Raw genomic sequence first — 20,429 nt, 5'->3', positions numbered from 1 at the left:
ACCTACATCACACTAGATAATTACAGTTTCTAGCTAGTAATGGGGGTGGAATATATAGCATGGTCACCACTGGCCTCCTATATATATATACACTATATATATATGTATAGTCATAATGTCATAGGTTTCTGGACAATTTTTTTTAGCCATCCCGTTCAAAAACTATGATAAAATGAGAACACACACCAATTGTTGGATATTAAAATATTCATATAATGTTTTAACTGAATTGTAAGATTTCTTAACTAAAATACCTTTTTGTTATAGGAATTAAAACTGTCCTCACATGATGAGGCCTTGTCATTTGCATCTTTGATAGACGGATACTTCAGACTTACAGCAGATGCCCACCATTATCTCTGCACAGATGTGGCTCCCCCACTGATTGAGCACAACATAAAAAATGGATGCCACGGACCCATTTGGTTAGTAAAATGGTTTGGTTTTAAATTTCCTACTCAAATAATTAGCATTAACATTTTTACATTTCGGAGGGCTTCCATGCTGCCCAGAATTAGTTACCAAAAGGTTGTAGGACAACGCAGATACTGTCAACCAAGGCAGCTGGCAGTAGTGGGTTTCATTTTTATAACTCCAAACTAAATCTTTCCCACGTGCTTATATGAACAGTTAGTTGGAGGACGTTTGCTGAAAAGGGAGACTAGAGCTCCCTTACCTATGCAGATGAAAATGGAGAGTTGCATTTTCAGCAGCACTCACCGTGCTCCTATTGCAGGCAGCAAAAGAGTGACAAAACTCTCGTAATGTCAAGGTAAACAAAACTGAGACAACTTAGAGTATTTGAAAAACCAAAAAAGCAAAAAACCTTTTGCTAACAGCATCTTTGCTGTACTGCTGCATTTCTTATAGATTGCAGTCATTTTGTTTTCATAGTTGTGCTGGCCATTACAAATAATGTAGATAAAGCACTCTCTCTGATAGGCTGTACTTCAGTACTTTGGCATTTTTATCTTGTATATTAAATGCTGATTATTGTTAATAAAATAAAACAATTTCTTGTCCTAAACCAGTCACATATTCCTAAATTTTGTCTTCCGATTATAAGAAAATTTATCACTCCATGTTTATTCCTTCCACATCAACTTACCCATAAAACCGTGTTTCCTTGTTATAGGAGTATTTTGAGGCTGACTTCACTAATAGCTATAAAGACCGTTGCTAGTTGAACTGATGGTAATATTTTAGGTAAACAAAGGTGAACTGCATCTTCACTGGCCCTGGGAGTCATTGAATGGAAGTACAAAGCCTTTCTTTCTTCTTTAATAGCTAAAGGAATTATTTTCCCTTCTGCTCACTTTTTTGGATTTTCCTTTTATGTTTGAAGACGCAAGATATAGAAAACTACGTGCGCTGTGTTAGAAGCAGACTTTCCCTATTAAGCATGCTAAGAGTTAATGTATCTTTCTTCTGTTCTTGTGCACCTAAATGTGTTTGTGTAATGCACACAACTCATGTTTTTACAGTAGTATAAATAGTGTGAATATTTGTAGGTTGCCATTGTACATTTCTTTTGTGGATTTTACAAATAATTTTTGGATGCAACTGCTCATTTGTCAGTTTTCCTCATTTGTGCATTAACTCTTTCAGTACGGACTATGCCATCAACAAATTGCGACAAGAAGGGAACGAAGCAGGAACATATGTGTTGAGGTGGAGCTGCACAAACTTTAACCACATTCTCATGACAGTGACTTGTTTCGATGGCTCAGAGGTATGTCAGGTGTGGCATCACCAGTAATCTGATAATGGGTTAAAGACTACCTGCTCCCTGTAATCCATGTCGATAAATTCCTCTTTAGGACAGTCACTCTTCCCTTTCTTTGGTAGCTGACTTCAGCAGAGGGCACACCCTTGTACTCATAGGTTCATTTTCCCTAGACTTTTGTGCTATCTCTGAAACACGATTCATTACATCCAGAACTTTCAGAGCAATAGAATGTGTGCATGGACATGATTCAAATTAAGCTTTTTTAAATTACTTCAAGCTGTGAGAATTGCATACAGATTTTGTTACTGCAATTTACCTAATGTTTCTTGAGCATGAAGTTAAATATATGAACATATTTCTACTGAGACACTGAAAAAGGATAGTGAGTGAGGACAGTTGGCTTTACATGTAGAGCACTGCAGAAGGGGTCATGCAGACAGGTACCTTGTGGAATATATTTTGTAGAAGATGAGAGTAATAAGGAAAACCTCAAGAGGCAGGATGAGTGAGAAAACAATATAGTCATGGTTAGAAATAGAAAAGAAGAATGTAATAATTACATAAAAATCTGAAGTTCACTGACCCCAGCTGGAAGCCTACAGTTGCCTTGCTAGTTTTTGGATGATACTTAAACTGCTTGTGCAACAATAATATTAGCATAAAAGCTTACAAAACACTTTCCCTTCGAGAAAAAAATTACAAGAATGAATGATGAGGCCAGGAAGGGAAATCTGAAACAAAAATATAAAATGGTGGAAAAAAAACGTCCCTTGAAAATAATAGCCACCTCTTAGCATGAATATTGGACTCTTCATCTGTAGACCTTTGCAGCAAAACCAAAAATAAATCACTGCCTTGTAACAGACAGGACAACTGAGGCATTGAAACAGGAAATGAGTTTTGTCATGGAAAACATTCAGCCTTATTGCAAGGCTTAGAGAGGAAAAGGAAGAGAGTTTTGCATGAAACTGCAGTATGTGTGAGATGAGGAAGCAGAAGTAGAGGATAGACCTTGAAAGGGCATGAGATAGATAAGTATGAAGATCCATTCGTTCTTCCCCAGTACCTTTGAATGAAACTGGAAGACTTGAACAAAAGTCTGAAAGCTTGTTGATTCAGCTTGTTGAACAGTCTGAGTTGTGAAAGGGAGTCTTGCTATCTTTGAGTTGAGATTTTGAAACCAGGGTCCAGATTGTGCGATTCTTGACTGAGCAGAGAGAAAATTCCTACTGAAGAATCAGGGCTTCTGTGTGCTCTTACGCTGTGCTATATAGCTTTAAACACAGAAGCAGTAATTTGAACTTGTTGGATGCTTGCATCTTTATATTGCTCATCTTCCACTCTGTTTTTATGATCCTTCATGGGACTGAAGCTTTGGTTAGAGAAGCCTAGCTCAGGAGCTAGGCTCTGACTGGTCCTAGATGTAATTTTGAAGGATTCTTTGGGAGCCTTTATGAGAACTTGCCCTATATGGATTTATTGACTCCTATGAATATTCTTTCCCTTTGATGATTAATGTTTTGCTTCTTTCTCCCCCTCCTTCACTAACAGCAGATGCTAAATAATTCAATCCAGTACAAGAACTTCCAGATTGAAGTGAAAAAGGGTGGATATTTCCTACATGGTTCAAACAAGCCTTTCTCATCCTTAAAAGAGCTGATGGATCACCTGAAAGGACAGATACTTCGGACAGACAACATAAGCTTTACACTGAAGAGGTGCTGCCAGCCAAAACCAAGAGGTAGTGTCTGTCCCTCAAAAGAAACAAACTTTGTTGTTGAAAGATGAACTTTAGAAATAGGAGGCATTTTTAGTGTGTTCTTGCGTGAAGCTTTGTCACTTAAAAGTTATACATATAATAATGTTTCTTGCTCGTTTATTGAAGGGGAGTCTTGTCAAAGAGCAAAGGTAAGCACTGTGAACAAGGTGTCGGGGGTTTCCTTTTAATGTTAGAAGCTCGGCACAGGATGCTCAGGGACTGCCGCTTGTCACGAGCCTCGTTTGTATGAACTTTTCAGATGATGGTGAGAAAAGTTCAAGTTTGCCTTTTTGCACCTCAACAACTGGCTCCGCAGTATCAGTGGCAGAGGCGGAACTTCAGATTTGTTTAAAAAGAAAATGTCACAGCTGACTCACAGTCACGTGCTGAAATGCTGCGGTGAAGCAGGGACCAAATAAGGGTCTTCCCTTGCTCGCGGAGTCACGTATGCCAGGCAGAGTGCGGCCACGCATCACGTTGCTTTTCCTAACAAAGGAAGGTTGCAGCCTGCAGTGCGTTGTGTTGCAGCCTTTGGGTTGAAGTTTGTTTTCTCTCATTATGAGCTGTTGTTTACTTTATTAATCTTTATGAAGCAGTGGGGAAGAATTGGTCAGCAGCTGTTACCAAGCAGAACACGCTTTATACCAGCAGACTTGTCCGTGAGGTCAGATTTTAGATGGCCTGAGACAATCATGCTCTTGTTAAACTGTCAGTGCCAACACTTACTAAAATTGTTTGCTATAAACTACAAGTTTCTTGCAGCTGAATTTTGTATGAAAGAGGAAATACGTAGTGGTGTGGTTGTGTTGATCAGATAATGGTTTCCTGTTAGAATAAGGGGAATAACTGAGCTACTTTAATTACCTTCTTGTTTTGAAGGTTTTAGAGGAGAGTGTTCTGTAGACAGACACTGAGTTTATAGACACTTCTTAAGAACAGTGCTAGTTGTCTGGAGCATGGAGAGATTAAACAGTTTGATTACATTTTGGCAGATGTATTTGGAATAAAATAAACAAAACGGATCGATGGGTTGTTGTCCGCCCGCCTCTGATTTTCCTTAGCAGCAGTTTTATTCTTTTTTTTTTTAGGGCAGTTACGTCTCTGGACTTTGATGCATTATCCTTGTGGTTCCCAGTTCTGTCTCTTCCTTAGGTCTTTTTCCGCCCCCCCTTTTTGAATAGTCTATTTAATTAGTTTTTCACAAAGCAGTTTAGGTGCTGAAGAAATAAAATAGTTTTTCCAACCTGTGGTCCATTACTGAGTGTTTTAAGAATGCTAGATGATGCTTTAGTCTTGACACACATGTTCTGCTCCCAGTAATGGGAAGGTGAGATGCACATAGACATCTAAAACCATCGTATAATGATAAATAACTCCTGCTGTCAAACACAGGAAAACAAAATTTCATGTACAAGACTTTTGGATCTAATCATGCCATTCCCCTGACTGGAAGCAGTGGGGAGAAGGTGCTGGGCTTGTGTGTCTTTGCCTTCTGTTCATTCTCTCTAATATAGGTCTTATGCTCTGGAAATGGAGACTGTTGGCGTTTCCCAGAGCACAAGAAGAGCATATACTATAATGTTACTGGCTGAGAAAGATGAACGTATGCTGCCATCTTTAAAGAGTCTTAAAGAATATTTCCTCTCCTTGCCTTCCAGAAATCTCCAACTTGCTCGTTGCAACCAAGAAGGCTCAGGAATGGCAGCCTGTTTATCATTTAGGGCAGCTAAGTTTCCATCGAATCCTCAAGGAAGGAATTATACAGGTAGGTAGCTGCTGAACTGTATTTGTCTCTTGTAGTCAAACAAGTGTGGCAGGCTACCATGCCCAGGAAAGTAATATAAAATCACAGCAGTCTGGCTGGTTGGAGGGTTCTTCCACTCCTGTTTCTCTTCAGTAAAACTTCCTTTAATAAGAAGCTTTACTACAAATACACACTCAAAGGAATCCAAATGTTTACATGCCCTTGCATGGGAAAAAGAAGAGAAACTTGGAAATAATGTCTTTCACCAGAAATCAAGTTGATAATCTAGCAATTTTGTACTATACTTGGAAAGAGCTGCTTCTGACATCATTCTTAAAAAAACCATGGAAGTCTTGGGAGCTGTTGTTCCTACCCAGTTTGTTTACTAAACGTACCTGTATCTTTTAAAGCCTGACATATTACAGAAATGGACGAGTTGAGTTTTAAACTAATATCCTACAGCAAAAATAAGGGTAAAATATTCAAAAGCTTTCAAGAGTCTTGGAAGTCAAAATCTTGATTTCTGAAGTGATTTAGCATGTAAGCTCCCAAATTTTTTGACTGTCATATGCAGTTAGGGATGCAAGTGACCTGAATAAACTTCAAAAAGCACATAGTGACCTGAATGCATGAATCCCATTTAACATGTCTAAAAGTCTTTGGCTCTTAAGTCATGCAGTTAGCTTCTTCAGTTAAATTAGAACCTGCTTCTTTTCTTTTTAAATAGTGTCACTGACTGAGGAAGACAGATACAGATTATATGGATTGTTTTTGATTGGTATATTTACAATCAGCATACAAACATTTCCTGCAAACATATCTCAAAGAGGAGTCCCCTACTATCTAGGAGGAAATTACTTTCCTGAACAAAGTGTTCCATTGAAATATTACTCCCTGTAACTTTTGGAAAGTCATTAAATGTTGCTGCTTATTGTAAACAAGTTGTTTTCAGTTATTATTTATTCATTTAATGCTTAGTCTAATGACATTAAGTCACTCTGAACCTGTTTGGTGCTAATGGAGATGTAATATCCCATTAATGTCAAATGAGTTTACAGGGGTGAATATACTCAGAATAATAAAGGGAAGAACAACAAGCTGTCATTTGGTTTCTCACTTTGTAATAATTTTACGTCTGTATGTAGCTAAATCAAGTAGATGGCTAATTCTGAGAGACAGAATAGACTGCAGATTTGCCTATTCATGTAAATCTACACTTGTTTGTTTCATTTTCTGGTTTCAAAATATATGGTATGTTATGTTTTAGGGTGAACATCTTGGAAGAGGGACAAGAACACAGATTTACTCAGGGATTCTCAACTACAAAGATGATGAGAATGAAGGGTATCAAAATGAAAAAGAGATCAAAGTCCTCCTCAAAGTCTTGGACCCTAGCCACAGAGACATTTCTTTGGCAAGTTTTGTTTGTTTGTTGTTTTTGTTTGTTGGGTTTTTTGGTTTACTACACTACAAACAATATCCCTCACCACATTGTACATGGTTAGCTTTGCAAGTTGAAAAAAAAATTGAGTGTATAACAGGGGAAAGGGAAAATGCTGAAGGTATATCTCGCCACTTTAGGCAGTAAAATCCATCACTGATCTGCACTTTTGAGTAAGAGCTTCCATGAGTCGATCTCATTAGACAGGAAAGAGGATTGTGGCCTGGCAGGAGCGTACCAATGTTCTCTTCTAGCCTGCATGTGCAGCGGCTGTAAGCACAAGAGCAAGGGACTCTTACCGTGCCCTGGAAAGAAGTGCACAGGCATACCCAAGATCTTTGAACCATGTCGATTTAGAGCCATGGAGTTCAGTGAGAATATTGCTACCTGCAAGAAGTGAACTCCCAGCTCCACAGTGGCCTGGGAGTCTGTCATCAGTTCTGTTATCAGCATGGCCAGAGGCAAGTTACTTGTTCTGCCTCTTAATTATCTAGTAAGAGAGGCTAATGCAGCACACGGGGCATGCTAAGGCCTAGCATACCTTTGTTTGCAGGAGGGCAGTGAAGAAGGTTAGTTTACAAGAACAACGCATCTGTGATAGCACTCCACTACCCTGTTACTACACTGAGGGCATATCCCTACACGGTTGATCCTGCGTGTTACTAGAAAACACAGTGATCTTTTGCAGATGTTTTTGTTACTTGATGGTCTGTATTTCTTAAAATACTTGGCTGCCACAATCACCAGCAGTTTAATGGCTAACCGCTTTCATTTTTTAACAGGCATTCTTTGAAACGGCAAGCATGATGAGGCAAGTTTCTCACAAGCACATCGTCCTCCTCCATGGAGTCTGTGTCCGTGATGTAGAAAGTGAGTTCAGTAAACATCTCTTAAGGGAGGCCTCTTAAGTAGCAGGCTTGGCAAGGACAGGGCAGCCATTCAGTCCAGGACTGGTGCCGAGGAAGGGGCAATTAGCAGCTGGGTCTCTTTCATGTTTTCTTAATGCAGACAAAAGTGGAATTAGAACAGCAAGGCAGCTGCAAAGCCCCTGCCAATAACAAGCTTTCCCTTCCGGTGGTGAGTAAGTGCCTTACAAGATGGTTCCTTGAAATCAGAAAGCTGAGTGATAGTAGTAGAGTCAATACAAACCAGCCTCCCAATAGAAGTTACTTCCCTGGTGAGGCTCTGCCTTACTGCCTTTGGGATGCTCTGTTCCAGATTTACTGTTCATTTACTATGTAAAGCCTCTCTTCTCACCTTTTAATTTGGACTGTTCATAGGCAGTGAAATAAATTTTAAAGAAGGTGAAATAAAGGCACACTAGAACCAACTGCAGAAAAACGAAGATGATAACAGGTGTCTCAGACTGCTCCAGACACTGTGGTTGTTGCAATACTGACCAAAAGCATCTGACTTTGTAGATATCATGGTTGAAGAGTTTGTGGAATTTGGGCCTCTGGATCTGTTTATGCATCGGAAAAGTGAAGTTCTGACAACTCCTTGGAAGTTCAAAGTTGCCAAGCAACTTGCAAGCGCACTAAGCTACTTGGTAAGAAGACATCTTGAAAAAAGTGTTGCCTATGCCTTGCAGTCTAAGACCACATGGATTTCATGTGCATTAGTAATTAAATGAAATTCCTTTCTCAGGTAGTAGCACTTGTGCAATATAAGGGATATATTTTTTTGTATTCATTATGTTGCTTTAAATAAAGAGAAAGCCTCTCAGAGAAGATGATTAGGTCCTTTTCTGCCAGCATGCCACATAGCCTATGTGCTTGCATTTACCACCAGTTCATTGTATGTACTTGGAAAATTCACAGCTTCCGCTTCCTGCAGTTATATTCTTTGGAAGAAGGAATAATTTTGGTCTCTTTTTCCCAAAATGCATCAAGGTCTATGAATAAAAATGCTAAAATCCAAACAGTATGTTTCCCTACTCCTCATTCCCCTGTTTCTCTCTAAGTTATTTTTTTCCAAGCTGCATTTTTGGATTTCAACTTGGAATAGTTTACATTGACATCCCTCTCCCCCATGCTAGGCATATTAGAGCACTTGCGGAGAATCCATTGCTGGATTATTGCACTCATTGTATTCTTTTTCTCCCTTACTGTAGGAGGATAAGGATTTGGTACATGGAAATGTGTGCACTAAAAATATCCTACTGGCAAGAGAGGGAATTGACACCGAATATGGTCCATTCATAAAGCTGAGTGACCCAGGAATTCCAATAACTGTGCTGTCCAGACAAGGTATGGTAAAGGAATCAGATTTTTCTCTTCAACAAGGTGGAGGAGGAGGAAGAGAAGGGAAAAGATATGATTTATGCTAAGTAGAACCAGCTCTAAATTAGAAGTAATCATCTTTCATAGATCTGAAAACGACACAGAAGTGAAGGAGTGTTGCTGACAGTGGGTGCTTGTTGTATTCATTTCTCTTAAAAAGCTATGTTAGTGAGATAATAGAGAAGGAATTTCAATTTCTGGATGTCTAGCCTTTGATATTAACTCTAAAATGCTTTGACTCTGTGTTTTATCTAAGAATGTGTTGAGCGAATCCCCTGGATTGCACCTGAATGTGTTGAAGACTCAAAAAATTTAAGCATTGCAGCAGATAAGTGGAGTTTTGGCACAACACTGTGGGAAATCTGCTATAATGGAGAAATACCACTGAAAGACAAGACATTAGCAGAGGTAAAAGCATATTACATAAATCTTAACTTGAAATCTCAGATGCATTCTCCTTGGTACTCTAGTTTCCATACTTAATTTGAGTTGCTTTCAAGTTCTTATGAAAAAAATCAGCGCAGCTGGACTTGATAAGGGGCTGATTCCATCTAAGTTACTTTAGGTTGCAGCAGGAATTCTTGGCCTTACAACAAAGATTGCTAATTATTGCTTCCTCACTGACCTTGTTGGTGATTTTTAAGACAGCATAATAACAGTTAAAAAGAACTTCTGATGCTTCTGGTCACACCTGTTCTCTCCTAACCCTTCAGTCCAGCCCAAAGCATTTTGCAGGTAGTCACACAGGCCTCCTCTGTAACGTAGCCACCTCTGGTGGGGACAGCAGAAACTAGCCACACCGGCACGGAGGGGAGAAGGTGACATCATGTTTGTGGTGCTGGAGCACAGTGTTCCCCAGCCAGCACTAGATAGAAAAGGTGCTTTTTTCTGGTTCTCGCAAGTGTAATTCTACTACACTCCCCAGACTCAAATCATACAGTCAGTATGGTAGGTCAGTGCTTGTGTAGCTGGATTCAATTTGATACATTCAAATCTTCTTCTGAATGATTGCAATTCTGAACTACTAAAGAGATCACTCATGCTTTTGACATGTTCCTTCTCCTCATTTTCGTTCAGCAAGAGCCGTTTCCAGTATCCGTTGTAGTTCTTAGCCAGGGCAGTGAACACTGCGCTGTTCTGGGAGGGAGAGTGATTCCTCCTCCCAGAGAGCTGGTGCTCCTTTCACTGGCCCTGTATCTGCTCTCCCACTGCTTCCCCAATACTGAGATTTCACTGTCTGCACCATCTTTTCTTTCCTGATGTAGCTGGGAAGCGTAAGGAATGTGTCACCCTCAAGGATCCCCCTTTTTCTACTGTGTAGGAAGAAGCTTCTGAAATAACCACATTTAATTTCTGCTGTTGAAGACACTGTGTTATAAACTGACAGCTTCAGCTAGGTTTTTCTGTTCCTACTTGTTTCTGTTGGACATTAGTTCAGAACCAGTCTCCTGTGCGATACCATATTCCTCACTCTGAAAGTTTTTTTTTAAAAAAAACCTTGTTCTGTGTTACTACTAGCAGTTTATATTAATCGCTGTTGGAGTCCCTCGGCATATGTTCCATATGTGCTTTTTCTCTCTTGAAGTTTTGCTGTGTTAGGAAGGCAGTGGAACAAGACAGCAGCTGCTACTTGTTTGAAGGAAACGACTGAGTACTTGAGTCGCTGCCTGAGTTGCTTTAGCAGGAGGGAGCTGACAGGAACTTGCTGCTGGGGCAGTAGGATGCTGCCCGTGTGTGGCAGGAGCTGGGGTGGCTTTGCAGAGCTCTAGAAAACGCACAGGCCTTCCCTCATCCCGTCTGCCCCAAAGCTGTTACCTTCCCAGAGACTGCGAAGAACAGCCAGCGTTGTGTTGTTCCCTAGCAAGCATTTCCAGCTAAGCATTTGTCCCAAACAACAAGTAATATGGTGAAGCTGATGTCTGGCAGAAAAACAAATTCTGAAAGTAGAAATAATCAGCACGTTTTAGAAGCATCAGCTGTTCTAAGTGGTTGCTCCGAACTACACCATGCTCGGCAGAAATACGTACTACTGGCAGATGATTTAGCATTACTGCTGCAAAGGAGGACTGTTTTTTGTTTTTTTTTTTTGTTTTGCTGAAGTTAAGAAAAAGCTCACAGTTAAGTATTTTATGGTCACATCTTCTGATGTAGAGCATGGGTCTATTCACTTAAAAGCCAAGATACATGCAGGAGTTTCCTTTTACACCTTACAGAAAGAGCGGTTCTACGAGGGGCATTTTGTGTTGGCAACACCGTCGTGCAAGGAGCTGGCTGACCTGATGAAGCAGTGCATGAACTACGACCCCAACCAGAGACCCTTCTTCAGAGCAATTATGAGAGACATCAACAAGCTGGAGGAACAAAGTAAGGCATGATTTTGCTCATTAGGTGGAGGGCTGAATAAGGAAGAGCAGTTTATTTGGCCAGGTTGGACACCTAACAACAGCATTTTAGTAGAGAGCTATACTGGGTGGTGGCAGGAACCAGGCTGTGTATAGCTGTACTGACAGGAGCATGTTGTGGTCAGAAGACAATGGAAATAGTCTTTTCTGTAGATAAGTGAGTGTTTAATTTGTACTGAATGTGCAAATTATGTCGTGTACTGCTGTTTCATTTGATATTCCATATTTCATACAACGGCTTATGTTAGTTTGAAGACAATGTTTGATCTCTGTGAGATTTCCATAGGCCTCTGCTGACTCACAGCATTAACTTAGATAACTGATTCCTGGTTCACTTTATACTGAAGTTACCAAAGAGCAACTGAAAGAAGATTGGTGTGTAATAAGGGCAAAACTTGACTTCCCATACCTGGTAATAAATAAGCGTAGAAGCTGAATAACTACTGCAGTCCTGGATGGGAAGTGCAGAGCTGCCAAGTGTAACCAGACCCTTGTGCAAATGAGAAAACTGAATCTGGAAGAAGACCCAGCAAGGAGCCCACAAAGTGAGAGAGGAAGAGCAGCAAATGAAAGGCCAGCAAGTACAAACAGAAGGAATTCCCTGTTAAGATGTAGGCAGGATTTAAGTAAGAAAAGTTTGTTACAGTAGGGATAGACACACGCTAGCAGCGGGGGATTGGAAGTGAGCAAGGATGTCTCGAAGTGTGAAGACCAAGATGTCCTTGAGGAATCTGTCTAACTTTGGACTCCTTTTTTCCACTCCCAGATCCTGATATTGTCTCTGAGAAGAAGCCTGTTGCAGAGGTCGATCCCACACTCTTTGAAAAACGATTCTTGAAGAGAATCCGTGATTTGGGAGAGGTAAGTGGCACCTCAGATTTAGGCCCCTACACTGAAAAGCAGAAACAGAGCTCTTCTGGGCTAGCTTGCCCTGAAGTCCAGCCAGGGCTGAGCAAGAAGAGTGGCTGCACTATTTCTTGAACAGGTAACAGGTAACGGGGTAGCTGAGGCATGACGAGGAGGAGGATGTGTGTATGCACCCAGTCTACTCAGGGCTAAAGGTGGCACAGAATATGTGGTTAACCCAGCTGCAGAAAGGAGGCGTGTTCTGTATGAAGATCTGAGCAGTGTCTGATGGAAGTCTAGTACGCAGTGGTCTGAATTGTGAATTTGTTACTAAAAGCAGAGCTTGTGGCTTTTGTATTTTTTATATAAGTAAGTGTTCGTGTGTGTGTACATAGCAGTATGTACTTTCTGCGTCACAACAGGAAGATGTGAATCATAAATGCCTGAAGTAGTGCATCAGTGACAGTGTGGCTAGTGAGCATTGTATTCAGTAACACTATCTCTCCTTTTACAATTAGGGTCACTTTGGCAAGGTTGAACTCTGCAGATATGATCCAGAAGGCGACAATACAGGGGAACAAGTGGCAGTTAAATCTCTAAAGCCGGAGAGCGGAGGGAATCACATTGCTGACCTTAAGAAGGAAATAGAAATCTTGCGGAATCTTTATCACGAAAACATTGTCAAGTATAAGGGGATTTGCACAGAAGACGGTAAATCCTTATGTAGAATACTAAAAGTATATGCTTTAAGAGTTTTCTTTTAAAAATTCAGCATTTTAAAAAGCAAACAGTCTAGCTTCCTATCTTATGGATTTAGATCTCTTTTTTTCATGGAAGAAGAAGCAATTTATCTCTGAAGTCCTTCTCCTGCCTTCATTTTTTGTGCTCAGCTAACTTTGACATGACCGAAGTGGTTGCTGTTCTCGCCAAATCCATTAAATAAAATGAGCACCTGGGCAGAGTGGATTCTGTGTTCCAGGAGTGAGTTGACCATTGCAGCCCAGTTAGTTATTATTGTATTATTATTAATTGTAAAGTAACAATTGACCAATGGTATGAACCATGTATAAAAATTATTGGTGGTAATGACATGAGAAGGTCTACATGCCTGCAAATTAAAACGTGTTACATTTTTAGGAGGAAGTGGGATTAAACTCATCATGGAATTTCTTCCTTCTGGGAGCCTAAAGGAGTATCTCCCGCGGAACAAGAACAAAATCAACCTCAAACAACTTCTCAGATACGCAGTTCAGATCTGCAAGGTAAGCCCGGCAGTAGTGCCTTTCTTTTTTTTTTTTCTTTTCTTTTTTTTTTTTTAACTCTTCTGGTTAATTAGTTTAATATAATGTTTAATTGAATAGAGTAACTGGGGGGTGGGGGTAGAGAAGCTCAGTTTATGAACAAATCCGTTCTTGCTTTGTCTCCAGGGACCTGAATCCTGAAGCAGTCTGTGCAGCGTTTCAGATGCTATTCGCACAGAGATCAGCAAGGGAATAATTGCATAACCAGTAGCTTCCCTTGCATAAAAGATCACTTTTAAGAAGTAGAAGTTTTTCTTACTGCAGAATTGGAAGTATTAGAGAAGAGGGAGGACAGCATTTAGAAAGGGTACGCTGGCAAGAAAGAAAGAGCAGCGCCTAGTCTTTAATGTGAAGAGGTGTAAGTAAACGCAGTAAGTGAGACTGTGTAAAGCAATGTGCTTCCTGCAAGAGGCTACAGTTATTATGCTGGACTGGGCAGTTGTAAGAGAAGGGCTAGACACAGACATCTGATTTTAGCAGTGTACAAAGGAACTGTTGCCATGGAGAGAAGGGACTGAACAGAGTGGTTGGTCTGCTGAAAGCTGAAAAAAAAGCACAATCCAGAAGCAGGAAAAGCAGCCTTAGCAGATCAGGAACCCAAAGGCAGAGTCCAGAAGGAGAAGGGGTAAGAAAAGGACCCTGCAAAGTGCCAATGTTAGGAGATCCTGCCATGGGAAATTGGGATAGAATACTGTTAGGTGAGCAAGGGAGGATTTGAAAGGGAAGTTGGGAGAAAAAGAGCGACTTCACTGTTGGAGAAACTAGCATAAAAGGCTTTCTTCCCTCCTAGGGAATGGATTATTTGGGCTCCCGTCAGTATGTTCACCGTGACTTAGCAGCAAGAAACGTCCTTGTTGAAAGTGAGAACAGAGTGAAGATCGGAGATTTTGGTCTCACCAAAGCAATTGAAACCGATAAGGAGTATTATACTGTCAAAGACGACCTCGACAGCCCTGTATTTTGGTAATAACATATAATTTATTTTCATTGACCAGACTGCGCAGTAGAATAACTTGTCCGCTCCCATAGACTTAGGCTTCCTGAAGATTTTTCCTGGTTTGATGAGCGCCCTAAATAAACATACAACATCAGCACAAGGAAGAGGCATGTGGTAGACTAGACTAATCTACTGGTGCAGTATTTATTTCTTCCTGCACTTAATGATCCATTTTCCCTTTATTTTGTTTTTGGTTATTTTGGTCTCCCTTAGTTTCAGAGTGATTTGCTGTGTAACAGTTGTATCAGTGATTTGCTGTGTAACAGTAACAGTTGTATCAGTGATTTCCTGTGTAACAGTTGTATCTAGTTCACTACTTATGTAGCATCCTAAGCCCTGTAGGTACATTAATTTATATATCCGACTATGCAAATGCAGACAACATCGCTTTATTTAGCTTACTTTAATGCTGCATACAGGTTGTGCACAGGTGTGAGCAGATCTGTGCAGCTTTGAAAAAAATGTAACGGAGTTGTGTTGTGCCCGCAGGTATGCTCCAGAATGCTTGCTTCAGAGTAAATTCTACATTGCCTCGGATGTCTGGTCGTTTGGCGTGACGCTGTACGAACTGCTTACCTACTGTGACTCAGAATCCAGTCCAATGGCAGTAAGTGGTTGTTGAAGGAATTACTGTTAAAGCTGCTTAAACTATATATATTTTTTTTTGAAAAAAGAAATGAAGTGAATTTCTGTGTTACACAAACAATCCTCATGGTTGTCTTTCACTGAAGACCCCATACAAAGATAGGTAGTGGTGACTACCTGTCCTGGTGAGGACACTAGTTTTACAGATTTTACTATCTGTTTTCTCATGTATATATATAGTGCATGTGATCTATATGATAAGCATCTACTGTAGAGATTAAAATACCATCTTAACATCAGATTTAAATGGTACAGATTTACAGAGTAAGTGAAGGCACAGCTGACTTCTGCTGTTCACACAGGAATTCTTGAAAATGATTGGTCCCACCCAAGGCCAGATGACGGTTGCGCGGCTTGTTCGTGTGCTGCAAGAACAGAAGCGTTTGCCACGTCCACCCAACTGCCCAGAAGAGGTAACTGTGCACCTAGACTTTTATAACGGTCTCCTCCTTCCTTTTATGCTAGATAAGCAGCAAGAGAGCCACACATTCATGGCCAAACAGGCCCAATTATGTTCTGTAGGAAATGCTTTACCTTTGTTAGTAGAACAGCATTTGCGTGGCTGGAACTACTGAGCAGCAGGAGGTCAAAACGGAGGAAAGGAGCAGCCCTGGCCCGGCCCCTAGTCGACAGCCACTTACCTGGTCAAACCAGGATATTAATTACTGAGACACACAGTAGTAATTTTGACTAAACATGTGCTCCTGAAAGTGTGATGAAGCTGTTACTTTGTTTTAAGCAGCTGTTCACACTATTACTGCATCAATTGTTTGCACTGTCAAACACATACCTCTCACTTAAACAAAAAAGAAGGTAACATACTTGCTGATTCTGAGCAGGGTTCTTGGCATGTTTCTCCTAGCTTCACTATTGTTCTTCATTTCACGGTAGTGAGAATCTGCTGCTTTATTTTTATTGGAGGAACAAATTAAATGTTTCATTCATCCTTCAAAAAAACTCTTTTTTTGTTAGGTTGACCAGCTGATGAGGAAGTGTTGGATATTCAAACATGACGAACGGACAACGTTTCACAATCTGATTCAAGGATTTGAAACAATTATGAATAAAATGTAATTCACTTTTTATACCGTCAGTACTTCAAATGTGTGTCAAAACATAAATGCCCAGGACCTTTCATTTTTTACCTACTGTAGTTTGTACTCTGACTGTGTTTAATCTGAATGTGTTTAAAGGATTCTTTGTCCAACAGTTTTCCTTTTCTTTTTTTTTTTTTTTTTAAACTTAGTCACCCGTTGGATCAAATTAATTAAATGGTATGGCAGAAAAGAATAGCTTCAACTCCTTTTGCTGCAGTTATTGCAAGACATTTTTATCTCTATTTGATGAAGGTAGCCACAATTTGAACTATCCTGGATGAATACAAACTGAAAGAACAGTCTCAAAAAATGCTACAGTTCTCAGTGCATATAAATAACCTGTACCATTTAAAACAAGCAAGTCTGCTGTTCACATATATTCCTTGAATACCGAAACCAGTGGACATAAGAGAACTTATTATAGCAATTTAATAATTTTTAATGGGGTCTTGAAAAATTTTTTTTTTTTAAATTCTGGCAGACAAATATCTGTCATGTGCACTTATATTTTAGTAAAAAGTTCAAAAATGACAACTCAGGCACAAAAAAAATCCAGAGAAGATAAAATAATCAAGCCTTTTTAACCAGTCTGCAGTCCTGAGCTCTCTCATACCTTAAAAAAATTGACTGTCATGGTCCCCCCCAAAAGCGTGAATCAGCAGGTGGAGGTAGTTACACAGTTCATTGAGAAAGCCCTTTAGTTACTCCTGATCGAACGCATCCCTCCCCTCCATCACGCGTTTCCACCTGCGAAAGCTGTTAAGCAGGCAAACGCAACGCTCTGCGGCACGTCACGCAAGCGAGTGCCAGGGCGGTGAAGGGCACCTAGGAAAATAATTGCACATTTCAGCTTAGGAAAAAAAAAAGGAGTCGGTGTGCCAGTTCTGGGGGAGCGCTGCCCTGCCACAGGACAAGTCACTGAGACAGAAGTCTGAGCAAGGCGGGAGCGTCCCCCGGCCAGGGAGCAGCGCCCGGAACCGCGCGCACCAGCCCGTTGGGTCAGCGCCCTGTGCCCCCGGGGGGGGCTTGGCACGCTGGGGTTTTTTGTCAATGATTTCTTTGGCCAACATGTAAATTAATTTTAGCAGTTTTTCCGTAAAGCACTCAGGACAAAACCAAGGTTAGTAGCTAGACTGCTCATTTGTGCTAAAGGGTGATGCTTTAAATAATAATAGCATTACACTGTAATTTGACTTACTTACTTACAGACTCAAAACATGCAATGGAGACATACGCAATTAATGAGAGTAAAAGCCAGAGGCCAGTGGGGCCAGCCTGGGACCACGGGTGTGTGTGTTTGTCAGGAGCAGACTCAGCATTTACACCCTGCACGTACCGCTCACGGGAGGGCACTGTAGTCATTTTGTGACTGTCAGGCGTTTATAAACAGTCGTTGACTCAAACTGGAAACCTTTTGCTGCCCCTGTCCAAACTTGGTCACTATCATTTTCGTCACCAAACCTGGATTTTGAAAATGCTTTGCGGAAATAATTCTGGCAATAACTGAAAGATGTCTTTAAATATATATAAATATATATATATATAAAACCCCCCTGTAATTATAAGCTGCAACCAAGTCAGATTTATTTTTACAGTATTACCTGTTTCTGTATGTCAGTTATGATTTAAAGCTATAAGCACTTTGTTACTCTTTATACAAACAAAGCTAATAAAGTTGTTTTTTTTTTTTCCTCCATGTGCATACCTGTTTTAATCATAAATCAAACAGAGGAAGTTTTTTTTTTTTTTTAATGTAACTCTCTAGCATTGGTGACCAGAATGTGTTGTCTTTAAAACAACCTTTCTGTACGTTGAATTACTGCCAGCCATGGTTCCATTTCACAGAAAGCCTCTAACTAACTACACCAGCAATTCAGGTTCCTTGAAAAGGGTAACGCTTTGAGAAAGCTGCATATACAAACAGTTCGAACAAAATATTACAAGTGAATTTGTCGATACATACACGTAGCATCCCAGACAGACTAAACAGCTATAAAAGGCATTGCTATTTAGCCAGCTTAAGGAATTATTGCCTGTATGTGCATTGCATACTGCTTATGCAATACAGCACTTGTGCTTTTTTTTTTTTTTAAAGTTTTAAAAATATGTTAGTCACATCATAAAGCTTAAAATGCAGAGTTTAAGACATTTTTAAGAGTTCAGTTTTTAAAAATGGTTTCAGTAGTCTGTATAGCAATTAAGTTAGCTGGCCAGCCATTGCGGCCTCAATGCTAGAGGACTCGAGTCCCAGTCACGTTGCGGCAGGTCCCAGGGAGGCACCCACACGCGGCCCCTTACAGACAGCTGGCTCATAGCGGAGCTGTCAGGAACACTGACACCAGAAATAATGATTTCAAAGTCTTCAGCTACAACGATGTGCAGCAGAAAAGACAGACTCTAGCTGCAGCCGCTTAATTAATAAGAGAAAAAGTCAATTATTAAAAAAAAAGAAGCCGCAGGGGCAAAATGCCCACGTGGTGCCTCTGTGACCCCTACCCGAAGCTTTCCAGCATACACCAATGCATTCGCAACCCGTAAATCACTTACCCCAAGTAAAAGCTGCAGCTTCTTGGCCTCAGCGCAGACAAAGATTACTTTTCAGGCCAAACACCACCTACCTGTTCAAATCCAATTTACTACTGCAAGACAGCACACAGTGTAGCATCTTACTTTTAACAAACATTTATTGAAAACATCACAGAGGCTCTGAATACATTTGGTATATCTTCATTCCAGGACTAAGAGGAAATATTAAAAATATAAAGGCTGTAAATGCAGAGGTCTTACTCCTGGAAAAAGCAAGATTAAAAAAAAAACACATTCTGAGTTTAAAAAAAAAGAACAGTTTACTATTAAGTCATCTTTAACTTCCTCAGCCTGAAAACTCGGGCAAGGCGCCGAGGTCCATCCTCAGTATTTTTATTGCTTTTGGCTGGTAAGTTACTAAAAAAAAGAAAAATCACCAAGTTACTTTTCTTTATGAGCGTCCGACCACTGTTAATCGCAGCAGTACACGAAGATGGAAGTAGCGGCCCAGCCTTCGGGAGGGCAGGTCCTACCACTGCGACACGTCTACGGGCCCACCAAGCCGCACGCTCTACCTGGCAGACCTGCCTGCGGTGCAGGACTGTTCCTCTCGGGCGCTTTATACCCCATGGGGAAAGAAGCACTGTCTGAAGCTAAGGCAGCAATAAATAGCGGAGGTATGAGCCGCCTGCCTCCATACCTTAAGGCAGGCCTGAAGATTGGTTACATTTCAATAAACGCGCTTTTTCTTAAGCGAGGATTCGGCGTAACGCACCGCGGAGCCCTGAATCTGCTGGCCCACGTACTCGGCGGGGCCAGGGTCCGGCGAGGCAATGAGGTACGACGCGCCTCGCTTCTCGCTTCGGCCTGGAGCCACCTGAGGACGAGAAGCAAATGAGCGACACGCGATCCCGAACGGGCAGCGGCAGGAACGCGGCGCGGGTCGGGGAATGGCCGTGCACCAGGAGCCGGGGCCTGACCCCGAATGCACGGCGCTGCGGCGTGGCTATACGCAGCGCCTGAGTCACTGTTCGTGCCCTTTCCCTGCCAAACCGGGCCAAGTGCCGCTGCGGCGCGCGCGTGCTTGCGAGGGCAACGGGACAGCGGGGCAAGCGGCCGCGAGCACAGGCAGAAGCAGCCGCGGAGTGGCCATGCCAAAAATGCAAGTGGGTTAGAGCATCACAGCACAGCTACCCTTACAAATACGCTTTTTAAGGACCTGTTTTGCAGCCATGCCAAGACGGGCTTGAGGTGTCCGCTACCAGGGAGCCTCTGAGCACCTGCAGCCACCAACTCATGTGTGATGGAGCTGGCGCTGCGATCAGAAAGTCTTGAGTTTCGCTTTGCGTTGGAATTAATATTTTAGCAACCGCGACACATTTTTCACAAACCGGGAAACTCTCATTTCTGAATTCACCCCCGAGAACAGCTCTGCTGACCAAACAGCCTCGCAGCTCCCCTCTGGGCAGCTCTCTGAAGCACTGCTTGCTAGGTGACACCCACAACTCACATTACCCTTCGCTGGCCTCGTATTTCATTTCAGAGTGCAGCCGTCATTGTCCTAAGTAGGAATGTGCTTGAAGAAGGAACTTTGTTTTTCTTTCCTGTCCTCTCTCCTGCACTTCTAACAACTGCGAGAGTGACAGGAGCAGAACTGGAC

At 41.4% G+C, this 20,429-nt stretch overlaps 2 protein-coding genes across 9 annotated transcripts in view; one reads left to right on the top strand and one right to left on the bottom strand.

The window, feature by feature from the left end:
- JAK1 (Janus kinase 1) overlaps positions 1 to 17,937 on the top strand; it is a 66,362-nt gene extending 48,425 nt beyond the window's left edge. Inside the window, exons 9-25 of one of the 2 annotated variants that reach the window (XM_064516316.1) lie at positions 268 to 425; positions 1,609 to 1,732; positions 3,284 to 3,470; positions 5,147 to 5,253; positions 6,500 to 6,646; positions 7,456 to 7,543; positions 8,095 to 8,222; positions 8,787 to 8,922; positions 9,212 to 9,363; positions 11,169 to 11,319; positions 12,124 to 12,218; positions 12,722 to 12,914; positions 13,341 to 13,465; positions 14,295 to 14,467; positions 14,991 to 15,108; positions 15,449 to 15,559; positions 16,119 to 17,937. In XM_064516316.1, the coding sequence (XP_064372386.1) occupies positions 268 to 425; positions 1,609 to 1,732; positions 3,284 to 3,470; positions 5,147 to 5,253; positions 6,500 to 6,646; positions 7,456 to 7,543; positions 8,095 to 8,222; positions 8,787 to 8,922; positions 9,212 to 9,363; positions 11,169 to 11,319; positions 12,124 to 12,218; positions 12,722 to 12,914; positions 13,341 to 13,465; positions 14,295 to 14,467; positions 14,991 to 15,108; positions 15,449 to 15,559; positions 16,119 to 16,220 (2,295 nt within the window). In that variant the 3' untranslated portion in view covers positions 16,221 to 17,937. Of the gene's footprint in view, positions 1 to 267; positions 426 to 1,608; positions 1,733 to 3,280; positions 3,471 to 5,146; positions 5,254 to 6,499; positions 6,647 to 7,455; positions 7,544 to 8,094; positions 8,223 to 8,786; positions 8,923 to 9,211; positions 9,364 to 11,168; positions 11,320 to 12,123; positions 12,219 to 12,721; positions 12,915 to 13,340; positions 13,466 to 14,294; positions 14,468 to 14,990; positions 15,109 to 15,448; positions 15,560 to 16,118 lie in introns of both variants that reach the window. The other variant, XM_064516315.1, reaches the window with a different exon arrangement.
- RAVER2 (ribonucleoprotein, PTB binding 2) overlaps positions 14,990 to 20,429 on the bottom strand; it is a 43,909-nt gene continuing 38,469 nt past the window's right edge. For 6 of the 7 annotated variants that reach the window (XM_064516321.1, XM_064516322.1, XM_064516323.1 and 3 more), the window contains one exon: positions 14,990 to 19,646. In XM_064516321.1, coding sequence (XP_064372391.1) covers positions 19,500 to 19,646 — 147 coding nt within the window. In that variant the 3' untranslated portion in view covers positions 14,990 to 19,499. The remainder of the gene's footprint in view (positions 19,647 to 20,429) is intronic. The other variant, XM_064516317.1, reaches the window with a different exon arrangement.

The sequence above is a fragment of the Dromaius novaehollandiae genome, chromosome 8 (genome assembly GCF_036370855.1).
Source record: "Dromaius novaehollandiae isolate bDroNov1 chromosome 8, bDroNov1.hap1, whole genome shotgun sequence".
NCBI classification, from domain to species: Eukaryota; Metazoa; Chordata; class Aves; order Casuariiformes; family Dromaiidae; genus Dromaius; species Dromaius novaehollandiae.
Note: the sequence above shows the minus strand (reverse complement) of the source record. Positions and strands in the feature narration are given on the sequence as shown.